At 47.1% G+C, this 12,353-nt stretch overlaps 2 protein-coding genes across 2 annotated transcripts in view; one reads left to right on the top strand and one right to left on the bottom strand.

Moving 5' to 3' along the window:
* The first annotated feature begins 243 nt into the window (after positions 1–243).
* Positions 244–11,138, top strand: morn4 (MORN repeat containing 4). Its single transcript, XM_033034138.1, has 5 exons — positions 244–387; positions 4,719–4,793; positions 6,722–6,836; positions 8,827–8,936; positions 10,112–11,138. Exons 2-5 carry the CDS (start codon positions 4,727–4,729, stop codon positions 10,258–10,260), a joined length of 441 nt encoding a protein of 146 aa, XP_032890029.1. The 5' UTR covers positions 244–387; positions 4,719–4,726; the 3' UTR covers positions 10,261–11,138.
* The window catches only part of ankrd2 (ankyrin repeat domain 2), a 34,086-nt gene continuing 32,864 nt past the window's right edge, over positions 11,132–12,353 (bottom strand). The window contains exon 11 of the transcript XR_004414191.1: positions 11,132–11,581. The gene's annotated coding sequence lies outside the window, so the exon portion shown is untranslated. The remainder of the gene's footprint in view (positions 11,582–12,353) is intronic.

Raw genomic sequence — 12,353 nt, 5'->3', positions numbered from 1 at the left:
AATATATGGCATCTGAGGAGCATTTAAAAATACCCCCAAGTTGAACATTTACCTGCAAAGCCTGATTTTAAGAATATGAATCTGCCTCGATAGGGGACTGATTCCATCGTTTCATTTTGTATTTTCATTCTTTCTATTTATGTTTCAGTTAATGCTTTTGGCTTTGCCCCTCACAAAGATGGCGGGCTGCGGCTGCGGCTGCCTCCCGGTATCCAAGGCGGTTGTCAAGGGCAACGGAGCCGGCGAGCCAATGAAGGCGTGGCTTATGAGGCGGGGTGCGCTGCCTGGGAAGAGGACATGTCTGACTCAGGCAGGGCCTGGGAGCTGAGAATTCCTCGATTTAAGGCTGGCTCCTTAGAACATCCACAGGCTGAGCAGTGCATCAAGGTGAGTATGCACCTAGGAATAAAACCCAGGTACTCCGCTTCTGCATCTTGAACATTTTATTGTCTACATTTAAAATGTCAGTGGAGGGGAGGGGAAGGGCCATGTATGGTGTGCTCACCTTGTCAGATCCAGCTGGGAAAAGACTGATGGGCTTATTAATCTTGTGCATGCATCTTTTTTTTAAAGGGCCTTGCTGCTTGGCTATTCTTTACAATGAGATATTAAACCGGCGTGTCTGCCTGCCTTCAGACATACAACACAGAAACGGGCCCTTCGACCCGATTCGTCCATGCCGACCAAGATGCCTCATCTAAACTAGTCCCATTTCCCTGCCCCCTATTTCTCTCCCCGATGCCACACCTGGACGTACTTATCTCTCCCCTCCCATTCTGCCTATATTCCATCTGCCTATCAAAACGCCTGTGTACACCTATTGCCTGCCATGCTTTGTCTTATCCCTCATCTCTTCCAGCTTTCTTCCCCCCACCCCCAACAATCAGTCTGAAGAAGGGTCCCATCGCTAAATGTCACCTATCCATGTTCTCCAGGGATGCCACCTGACCTGCTGAATTAGTCCAGCACTTTGTCTTTTTTTGGAAACCAGCATCTGCATTTCATTGTTTGTACCTCCTCTGGTAGTTTGTTCCATCTACCCATCACCCTCTTGAGAGAACGTGTTGCCCCTCGGGTTCCTATTAAATCTCTTCCCACTCACCTTAAACCCATGTTCTCTGGTTCTTAATCCCCCTACCATGGGTAAAAAAAACTGTGCATTTACCCAAACTATTACTTTCATGATTTTATACACCTCTATTAGATCACCCCCTCAGCCTCCTACACTTCAAAGCATAAAGCCCTAGCCTGCCAAATCTCTTCTTATAGCTCAGGCCCTTGAGTCCTGGCAACATCATCGCAAATCTTACGATGTGTTTTGACTGCTAACTCTGTGGCGGCACAGTCGCGCTGCAGTAGAGTTGCTACCTCACAGCAGCAGAGACCCGGGTTCAATCCTGACTACAAGTGCTGTCTGTGTGGTCTTGCTGTGACTGCATGGGTTTTCTCCAGATGGTCTGATTTCCTCCCACATTCCAATGGCGTGTAGGTTTGTAGGTTAATTTGTTTCTGTTAATTGCCCCTAGTGTGTAGGATAGAGCAGGAGTATGGAGATTGCTGGTTAGCACGGACTTGGTGGGCTGAAGGGCCAATTTCTGTGCGCTATCTTGGAACTAAATTAGACTATTTTCTTTGATGTTTCAGGGCATTTGCTGTGGTAAGGGTGTGGCATTTTGTCCCAGGGACATAAGGTGCACCATGAGCAATTGTTTCTGAGCGCCTTTTACTCAGTGTTGCAGATAAAAGCTCCCTCGAGTGACTAATTGATGGAACTGCATTAGTTCATTTCATTTTATCTCCCAAATTCTGTAATATTCAATAATGCCCAGTGAAGTTCTTGAACAGATCTAAATTCTTTATTTAAACCACGCACTATCGCTCCCCTGTCCCATTGTAAGATTTATTACCCTATCCCATTGGGACATCCATCGCTAACTGTGGCCTTGTTTGTGTCTTTATATTTTTGGTTCTTTTTCTTTTGGGGGCGGCACAGTGGCTCAGCGGTAGAGATGCTGCCTTGCAGTGCCAGAGTCCAGGGTTCGATCCTGACTGCGGGTGCTGTCTGTAGGGACTTTGTACATTCTCCCTGTGACCACCTGGCGTTTCTGCTGTTTCTCCGGTTTCCTCCCACACTCCAAAGACGTAGAGGTTTGTAAGTTAATTGGCTTCGGTAAAATTGTAAAACTTGTCCCTAGTGTGTAGGATAATCCTGGTGTACATACAGAGTGAACACTGGTCACTGCGGACTCAGTTGGCCGAAGGGCCTGTTTCCATTCTGTATCTCTAAAGTCTAAAGTTCTGCTTTGCGCAGCTGACTATTCATATTGCCAATTTTCTGTATGTAACCTATCCTGGTCAGGTTGTAATCAAGAGTTTATATGGAACCCCACAGTGATACTTTGAGAATGTAGGCTTGTGTTAAAAAGAAACCTGGAACTCAACAAACCAGGTGTGGTGAAAGGACACAAAGAGCTGGAGTAACTCAGCAGGTCTATCTATTGAACTTGAGTTTGACGATTGTATTTATATATAGTATATCAGATCTGTTTGGTCAGCATGCAAAACAAAGCTCTTGACCGTACCTTGGTACACATGATAATAATAAAGCAAAACATACTGATCTGCAATAATGTGGCACCAATATCACTGAACGATTCTTATCTTGGTGTAAGCTCAATAGTGTCTTGAATTATAAACTCCAATGATTCCACCGGGGCAAAAGTAACCAATGATCGAATGTGAAAGTGTAATAAGTTCATAAGTGATAGGAACAGAATTAGGCCATTCGGCCCATCAAGTCAACTCCGCCATTCAACCATGGCTGATCTATCTTTCCCTCGTAACCCCATTCCCCTGCCTTCTCCCGATAACCCCTGACACCCGTACTAATCAAGAATCTGTCAGTCTCTGCCTTAAAAATATTCCTAGACTTGGCCTACACAGCCATCTGTGGTAATGAATTTTACAGATTCATCACCCTCTTGACTAAAGAAATTCTTCCTCGTCTTCCTAAAAGAAAGTCCTTTAATTCTGACCTCTGGTCCTAGATTCTCCCACTAGTGGAAACATCCACTCCAACAAGGAACTGCAGATGCTGATTAATGCCACAGATAGACACAAAGTGCTGGAGGAACTCAGCGGGTTAGGCAGCATCTCTGGTGAACATGGATAGGCGATGTTTCGGGTTGGTTTCCTTCTTCAGACCGATTGTAGGGGGGAGTGGGGGGTGAACTGGAAGCACGAAAAGGCCAGGACAATTCGTACCGGCAACAAATGATTTTAGATTGGGAAGATAGACACAAAAAGCATGAGTAGCTCAGCGGGACAGGCTGCATCTCTGGAGAGAAGGAATGGGTGACATTTCGGGTCGAGACCCTTCTTCAGACTGTTTAGGGATAAGGGAAACGAGATATAGATGGTGATGTGGAGAGATAAAGAACAATGAATGAAATATATGCAAAAAAGTAAAGATGATAAAGGAAACAGGCCATTGTTAGCTGTTTGTAGGGTTAAAATGAGAAGCTGGTGCGAATTGGGTGGGGGAGGGATAGTGAGAGAAGGAATGCTGGGGCTCTCACCTGCAGTGAGAGAAATCAATATTCATGTCCTGGGTCTCCTCCATTGCCAGAGTGAGCAACACCGGAAATTGGAGGAACAGCACCTCATATTCCGCCTGGGTTGCTTGCGTCCGGATGGCATGAACGTTGAATTCTCCCAGTTTTGCTAGCCCTTGCTGTCTCCTCCCCTTCCTTAACCCTCGAGCTGTCTCCTCCCATCCCCCCCGCCCTCGGGCTCCTCCTCCTCCCTTTTTCCTTCCTTCTGCCCCCCACCCCCCATCAGTCTGAAGAAGGGTTTCGGCCCGAAACGTTGCCTATCTCCTTCGCTCCATAGATGCTGCTGCACCCGCTGAGTTTCTCCAGCATTTTTGTGTACCTTCAATATTCATACCACTGGGCTGTAAGCTGCCCAAGTGAAATATGAGATGCTGTTCCTCCAATTTGTGTTCAGCCTTACTCTGACAAGAGGAGACAGAAAGGACTGTGCAGGAATGGGAAAGAGAATTAAAGTGTTCAGCAACCGGGAGATCAGGTTGGTTCACGCGGGCTGAGCAAAGGTGTTCCGCGAAGCAATTGTCCAGTCTGTGTTTGGTCTTGCTGATGTATAAGAGGTCACATCTTGAAGAACGGATACAGTAGATGAGGTTGGAGGAGGTGCAAGCGAACCTCTGCCTATCCTTAAAGGACTGTGGAAATCTCAAGGTATGTCTACTTTGAAGAAGTTCTCCCTCTGAAAAAATCAGCATCTGCAGTTCCTTCTTACAGATTTTGTCTGCTTCACTGCAAAATCTCCTCAAGGTATGTCTACTTTGATGAAGGTCTCCTCTCTCCGAAGCTCCAGAGAGGCTGCCTGTCCCGCTGGGTTACTACAGCTTTTGGTTTAAATCAGCACCTGCAATTCCTTCTTACACACTTCAGGTAGGGAGGTTCCCAGACAGGCCAATTGTTGGCTAGGGACGGTGTGGAACTATGAAACTGTTAACTGACTTTTTGTGGAGGAAGGGGAGTGAGAGCAAGGGGTGTTTTTTCGAAGAGTGTTTATAGAAGTTACCTAAAATTAGATAAATCAATGTTTATACCACTGGGTTTTAAGCTCCCAGATCAAATGCAAAACTTGGGCTCAGCTACTCACTGGAACAACTGTGGTGTGCTTTCATTTAGATTGGAGCATGACGCTGATTAAAGGAAGCTTCACCTATTCCAGCGGTGAGGAGTATCATGGCGAGTGGAAGGAAGGTAAGTCATTCTCTCTACACTTTGTTCCTCTGTGGCCCACAAAGGGTGTCTCAGGTGGCTTGTCTCATTCAATTGAACTACCTGGTCAATTTAGAGATACAGTGTGGAAACGGGCATTTCGCCCCACCGAGCCCACGCTGATCACCAGGTACACTAATTCTATCCTAACACTAGGGTGGCGCAGCAGTAAAGTTGCTGCCTCACAGCGCCGGTGAGCCAGTTTGATCCTGACTACATGTGCTGTCTGTGTGGAGTTTGTACGTTCTCCTTGCGACCACCTGGATTTTCTCGGGTTGCTCTAGTTTCCTCACACGCTCCGAAGACGTACAAGTTTGTAGATTAATCGGCTTTGGTTACATATTGACCCTATTGTTTAGGATAGTGTTAGTGTAGATGTGGGGCCTGTTTCCGCACTGTATCTCTAAAGTCTAAGGACAATTCATAAGTGCCAGATACCCAGGTTTGATCTGATCTTGGCAGCTATATTCGTGAAGTTTGCACATTCTCCCTGTGACCATGTGGATTTCCTTTGGGAACTCCTGTTTCCTCCCACATCTCAAAGGTGTGTGGCTTTGTAGATTGATTTTCCCTCTGTAAATTATCTCTCGTGTGCAGGGAGTGGATGAGAAAATGGGATCCCATCATCTCAGTCTGAGAGTCATACAGCATGGAAACAGGCCCTTCGGCCCAACTTGCCAATGCCGACCATGATGCCCATTCTACACTAGTCTCACCTGCCTGCGTTTGGACCATATCCTTCTAAACCTTTCCTATCCATGTAGCTGCCAAAATGTCTTTTAAATGTTGTCATCTCTCCCTGTTCCAGTAATCAATAGTTCTTCGACAAGGCTATTCAAAAGTTTGCCCACTCAGGCATGCCAGTTATTGCATCAACTAGTATTACATAACATCTATTGTACTTTGCACTCTCGAGTTCCAGTTCCGGTTCCTATCGCATCCCGTCGGTGACTCAGCAGTTACACTCTCCCTGCTGATTCAGAACACAAAGTCCCATTCCAGACGGATGAGCACAAAATCTAGACTCGCTCTCCAAGTGCAGCACCCACATGAATATTAGACTCTCAGCAAGCATGGAGGCACAGAGATACAGTGCAGAAACAGGCCTACCAAGCCCCCTGACCACTAACCATTCTTTAAAGTTTCGTTTCGTCTAGAGATACAGCGCGGAAACAGGCCCATTGGCCCACCGAGTCCACGCCGACCAGTGATCTCCGCACATTATCTATCCACCCCACACATCCATTCACCACCCACCCACACCAATCTGACACTAACCCAATTGTTTTATTATCTCCACCTTCTCAACTTAATTTAGTTTAGAGATACAGCATGGAAAAGGCCCTTCGGCCCATCGAGTTCATACTGATCACCCGTTCACACCAGTTCTATGATATCTCACTTTGTCATCAACTCCCTACACACTATGGGTAATTTACAGAGGGCAGTTCACCTCCAAAGCTGCATATCTTTGGGATGTAGGAGGAAACCTTGATTAGTAAGGGTGCCAATGGTTGTGGGGAGAAGGCAGGAGAAGGGGGTTGAGAGGGAAAAATAAATCAACCATGATCGAATGGCGGAGCAGACTTGACGGGCCAAATGGCCTAATTCTGCTCCTATGTCTTGTTATCTTATGAAACATGAGCACAGGGAGAACGTGCAAACTCCGCATGCCTTTGGCGTGTGGGAGGATAACCACGCAGTTGCAGGGAGAACTGCACGCAGACAGCAGCTGAGGTCAGGATCGAACCTGGGTCTCTGGCGCTGTGAGACATTGACTCTACTAGTTGCGCCGCTGTGCAGGAAGTTCCTATGTTGTTACAGATGTCCCGCACAGTGATTCACGGCCTGGCATACTTACTGTGAAATCATCCTCGCTGTGATTTTTATTTTTTTCTCCGCTGCTCCAGGTCGACGACAGGGGATCGGACAGCTGAGGTTTGCGGATGGCAGCAGCTACGTGGGTCAGTTTGAAAATGGCCTGTTCAGTGGCCGCGGGACACTGGCCTTCTCGGACGGCTCGAGGTAAGTCCACTTACTGCCAATCCTGCTCCCTCGCGCACTTGATTGCTGACCTCTGGTAGAAACAAAACAACACTGCACCTCAGTACACATGACACCAAACTGAACGCTTAAGGGCCTGTCCCACGAGCATGCGACTGCATGCGGCAAGCGCGACCAAACCGGAAGCGGGGGCCGCGCGGAGGTCGAGTGATCCCCGTACGGGTTGATGTGAAGTTCGAGCAAAGTCTGCGGGAAGTTTGCGCTAGGCGTACGCCGTCAAGACGCTGCGTACGGCGTCGAGACGGTGCGTACGCCCGTCGAGGCGGTGCGTACGGCCTCAATGCGGCTGCGGGCCGACAGGCCATTGCCGCGCGGAATTTTTGAACTGTGTCAGTTTTTCGGAGCCCCACGCGATGTGGAGACCAGCTCCGCACAACTCCATACGGCTCCGGTGATCGAAGTGGGACCGGCCTCGCGAGGCCGTACGGCTCAAGCGACCAAGTTAGATCCCGCTTGCCGCATGCAATCGCATGCTCGTGGGACAGGCCCATAAACCTTTCCTATCATGTACCTGTTTTAAAATGTTGTTGTTGTTGTAGCGAGCTCCTCTGGCAGCTCGTTTCATATACCCACCACCCTCTGAGTTGAAAAAATTGCCCCTCAGCTTCCTATTAAATCTTTACCCTCTCACAAACCTATGTCCTCTGGTTCTTGATTCCCCTGGGTGAAAGACTCTGTGCGTTCACCTTATCTATTCTACTCATGGTTTTATACACCGTTTCAAGATCACCCCTTAGCCTCATGCACTTCAATGAATAATGTCCAAGCTTTCCCAACCTCTCCATATAGCTCCGGCACTTGAATCCTGACAACATCCTCCACTTGTGCAAAGCATTCAGCTTGCTGCCCTCTAACAGAAACAAAAGGAGTGTCTTGCCTTTTATAATGCCTTTTCAAAACCAATGTAGTAGTTTCAGAAGCTTGGTTGCTGATGTACATCAATAGACACAGGAACTAACATAAATACCACAAGTTCCCTCATAGCAATGTGTCAATGTCTGCATGTGCGTGCGTGTGCCATCCGATGACGCGACTATTGTTGGAGTATAAACAGCAGCTTGGACCTTTTACGTTAAATGGGTTTTCATAAGTCATAGGGACAGAATAATACCATTCGGCCCATCAAGTCTACTCCACCTTTGATTGATGGCTGATCTAACATTCCCTTTCAAGCCCTTTCTCCTGGCTTCTTCCCTTAACCTTTGACACCCTTACTCATGGGCAGCACGGTGGTGCAGCGGGAGCATTGCTGCCTTACAGCGCTTGCATTGCTGGAGACCCAGGTTCGATCCTGACTACGGGTGCTGTTTGTATGAAGTTTATACATTCTCCCCTTGACCGCGTGGGTTTTCTCCGAGATCTTCCGTTTCCTCCCACACTCCAAAGACACACAGGTTTGTGGGTTAAAGGCGTGGTGTGTGTAAATTGTTCCTAGTGTATGCAGGTATGATAGTGTTAATGTGCGGGTATCACTGGTCGGTGTGCTCGGTTGGCCGAAGGGCCTATTTCTGCGCAGTATTTCTACACTAAACTAAATTAATCCAGTATCTGTCAATCTCCACCCAAAAAATTGTCCTTCTGTACGGTAATCTCTATGGATTGGATGATGGTTGGTGGGAGGGAAACAGATGAGGGGACAATGGTTAATTGAAGCAAAGCTGACCTGACCGTCCAACTATGTAGGAAAGAACTGCAGATGCTGGTTTTATTCGAAGGTAGACGCAAAATACTGGAGCAACTCAGTGGGTCAGGCAGCATCTCTGGAGAGAGGGAATGGGTGATATTTCGGGTCGAGACTCTTCAGACTCAAACGTCTCACCCATTCCTTCTCCCCCAGAGGTGCTGCCTGACCCGCTGAGTTGCTCCAGCATTTTGTGTCTTCCTTTTGACCGTCCAACTGCTTTCCTCCACCTTGCACACCACAACTGTTATGGCCTCCATCTGCCTTCAGGTACGAGGGGGAGTTTGTCCAGGGGAAGTTTCAAGGAGTCGGAGTCTTCACTCGATGCGACGGGATGAAGTTTGAAGGAGAGTTCAAAAATGGACGCGTGGAAGGATATGGTAAGGAGTGATCTACCCGCAGGATCCTGGGTACATTAAAAAAAAATTCACTGGGAGTCAAACTAGCCTCACTTGTCTAAACCTGTCGAAGAATATGATCTCCCAGCCCAAACTGGCTTCTGACTTGGTGCTGACACAAACCCATCCAATTCTGCCTGTTGCCATTTGAGCTTATTTTTTGTTAATTTTTGTGGTATATTGTGATTTAACAATTAAACTTTCTTCAAAAATGGTAGTGTTGTCTTTTGACCTTGGGGGAGAAGAATGGGAGGTAATAAACTTGGTTTGATAGTTGGAGTAACTCAATGGATCAGGCAGCATCCCTGGAGAACATGGATAGGTGAAATTTCTGGAAGTTTGAAGAAGGGCCGTGACCTAAAGCGTCACATATCCATGTTCTCCAGAGATGCTGCCTGACCCGCTCAGTTACAGGCACTTGTTGCCTTTTTTTGTTGTAAATCAGCATCTGCAGTTCCTTGCCTTAAATTTAGGTTTAATAGAAGTTGTGCAAAAGAAAAATATTCAACCCACCCTCAAAGCTCAGCTAGAAATGGATTTGGAAGGAGTGAGACTTCATGTTGGTTGGGCTATGTCTCAATGTGTTTGGTTTGAAGGGGTCACCAGGAAACACATTGAGACAAAGGAGAACATGCCAGGGCAGACAGGATTGTACTGATTGGTGGGGCAAGCTTGAAGGGCTAATTTCTTAAGTTCTTATCACCTTGGGTCCTTGAGAACCAGAAAGAGAATGAACTGATGGAGTTTAGAATAATGATGCAAGTTAATTTATTTAATCTCTAGCAAAGCTCGTGATGAAAGAAATAACATTGAGGGTAGAGGTTTGGCTTACTAACATGAAAATAAGTAAATGAGAATAATATAGAAACAAGGAACTGCAGATACTGATTTAGTATAAATAGTCACAAGGTAACTCAGCGGGACAGGCAGCATCCATGGAGAACATGGGTAGGTGACATTTCAGGTTGAGTCCCTTCTTCAGACTGAAATGTCACCCATTCTTTCAGTCCCGAAACGTCACCCATTCCTTCACTCCAGAGATGCTGCCTGACCCTGAGTTACTCCAGCACTTTGTGTCCTTCTTTCCCCATTGTTATACCTTAATCCTTGTAGCTGTGTGTCACTGGACTTAATTCGGGTGTTGTTCTTTCTCCCAGGGCTGCTGATGTTTCCTGATGGGTCTCACGGTCACCCCAGAAATGAGGGCATCTTTGAGAACAACAGGCTGTCCAAGAGGGAGAAGTGTCAAGCTGTGATTCAGAGAGCGCAGGCAAGTGCGAAAACCGCACGGGGCCTCTCCCTTTAACTGCTTCCCCACATGAAACATCCATCTTTTATGCTTGCCGTGTCTGTGCAAGAAACCAGCAAGGCTGGGTTTGAGCTGTGAATTGTTGATTTCAATCTTGTGTGTGATGCTGTGCTATTTATTCCCCCCCCCCCCCCCCCCCGTTCCTCATTATCTGTCAGTCCTACCAACTCTGGTTGGAATTGTGCAGGTAGCTGAAGACTGCCCGCAGCTGGGCGCAGGTAGGACAGTCTTTGCATTTGATAGGCTCACTAATCTTGAGGTGCAAAATTAAGACCTCACCTTCATTTGGAGATGCTGATACAGCATGGAAACGGGCCTTACGGCCCACCAAGCCCATACCAACTCATTCACACTAGTTCTATGTTATCCCACTTTTGCATCCACGCCCTACGCGCTGGGGGAATTTACAGAGGCCACTGACCCATATGCCTTGGGATGTAGGAGGAAGCCGGAGAAAACCCACGTAGTCAAAGGGAGAACGTGTAAACTCCACACAGATAGCACTGGTGCGCCACTGTGCTGCCCCCTGAACTGGCGACGTTCAAACCTTGCACGGCAACACACCTGACCTGATCCTTGGAGTTAGTGATCAGGCATTGGGGAGTGGTTACTGACCACTGGATTCTTGGCCTTTGACCTGCTCTTAAATACATACTAAACTTTGTGGGAGAATGTCCATAAGTCATAGGAGCAGAATTAACCCATTCGGCCGATCGAGTCAACTCTGCCATTTAATCATGACTTATCTATTTTTCCTTCTCAACCCCATTCTTCTCCCTGCAACCTTTGACACCCTCATTAAACAAGAACCTCCACTTTAAAAATACCCAATGACTTGACCTCCACCGCTGTCTGTGGCAATGAATTCCAGATTCACCACCCTCCGGCTAAAGAAATTCTTCCTCGTCCCCTTTTCTAAAGGGATGTCCTGTACTTTTAGAAAGGAGATGAGGAAAGAAAGTCTCCCCAGATTCTTTCTGCCAACTTGCAGAACGCAATACCTCTTTTGTTGAGTGGCCCACTCTATCAAGACCTTGCAGTATTTTGTACACCTCAACATGACTCTATTCTCGACCTGCACTGACCCAGTAAATGATTGGTGCTTGCAGCTTAGTGTTTTTATTTAAGATTTATCCATTGAACAGCTGCACTAGTGCAGATCTTTCCAGTGTGTGGCTTCTCAAGTACCAAACCAGATAACCCTCGCAATAAAGAATGTAGAACAAAGTCCTGGGCTTGGTAGGAAGGATGTCTCGGAGTTGCCAACAACCAAATGTATCTTGTCCAATCTCACTCATTAATCTCTCCTTCTGAGGCCCTTCGACCGCGTTGGCATACAGGACATTTGGCCCATTGCGTTTTTGACCTTCCTATCCAGTTAGTCTGACGAAGGGTCCCGACCAGAAACCTCACCTGTCCATCTTCTCCAGAGATGCTGCCTGACCAGCTGAGCTACAGCACTTTGTATCTTTTGTCCATTTGTGTGTAAGTTGCTTTCCTAGATTAACACAACATATAACAGCACAGAAACAAGCCCTTCGGCCCACGACATGTGCTGAACAGATAGCATTGCCTTTATTTCTCATGTCCAACCCTCCCACCCCACCGCTCCATTATTGAATTGTTATTCTTGAAGTCCAATGCACCCAGTCCATTCCCTCCTTATCTGTCCCACTCTGAAACCTCTGGTGGGAAGTAGGTGCGGATTGCAATCACACCCCTCCTGACATTATGACTCCATCACAGATCAGTTTCTCTCCACGTTGTTACCTTCCTGGAGCCGGAACAACCCGCCTGCCACCCCTCCTCGATGTGATGTGTGTCGGATCATGTTGCCCGGTGGGTCAATTGTTTCACCGGTTATCATGTATTATCTCAGCGTTGGAACGCTTGCCAAGAACCAAATGAGTGTTTGGCATGACTTGCCGAAATTGGTTGAGAGTTCGACCCAGCACAGTGTAAAATCAAAGGTTAGCCTTGCAGTGATCCAGTGTTCCGTGCGAGTATGCTTTTTATTTGTGTTGCAGTATTTGAGCAGTCCCATGAAGCTGCTGGCTTTAGAGCAAAGCTGAGAAGTATTTCCATTAAAA

This window comes from Amblyraja radiata, chromosome 15, assembly GCF_010909765.2.
Source record: "Amblyraja radiata isolate CabotCenter1 chromosome 15, sAmbRad1.1.pri, whole genome shotgun sequence".
NCBI lineage: Eukaryota > Metazoa > Chordata > Chondrichthyes > Rajiformes > Rajidae > Amblyraja > Amblyraja radiata.
This window is presented reverse-complemented; position numbering and strand designations above follow the sequence as displayed.

Excerpts from the sequence above, each read along its gene's own strand:
- morn4 (XM_033034138.1), top strand. The coding sequence starts at position 4,727 with ATGACGCTGATTAAAGGAAGCTTCACCTATTCCAGCGGTGAGGAGTAT. Across the intron at positions 4,794-6,721 it reads TCATGGCGAGTGGAAGGAAG|GTCGACGACAGGGGATCGGA; the intron begins GTAAGTCATTCT and ends CCGCTGCTCCAG. Across the intron at positions 8,937-10,111 it reads TGGACGCGTGGAAGGATATG|GGCTGCTGATGTTTCCTGAT; the intron begins GTAAGGAGTGAT and ends TCTTTCTCCCAG.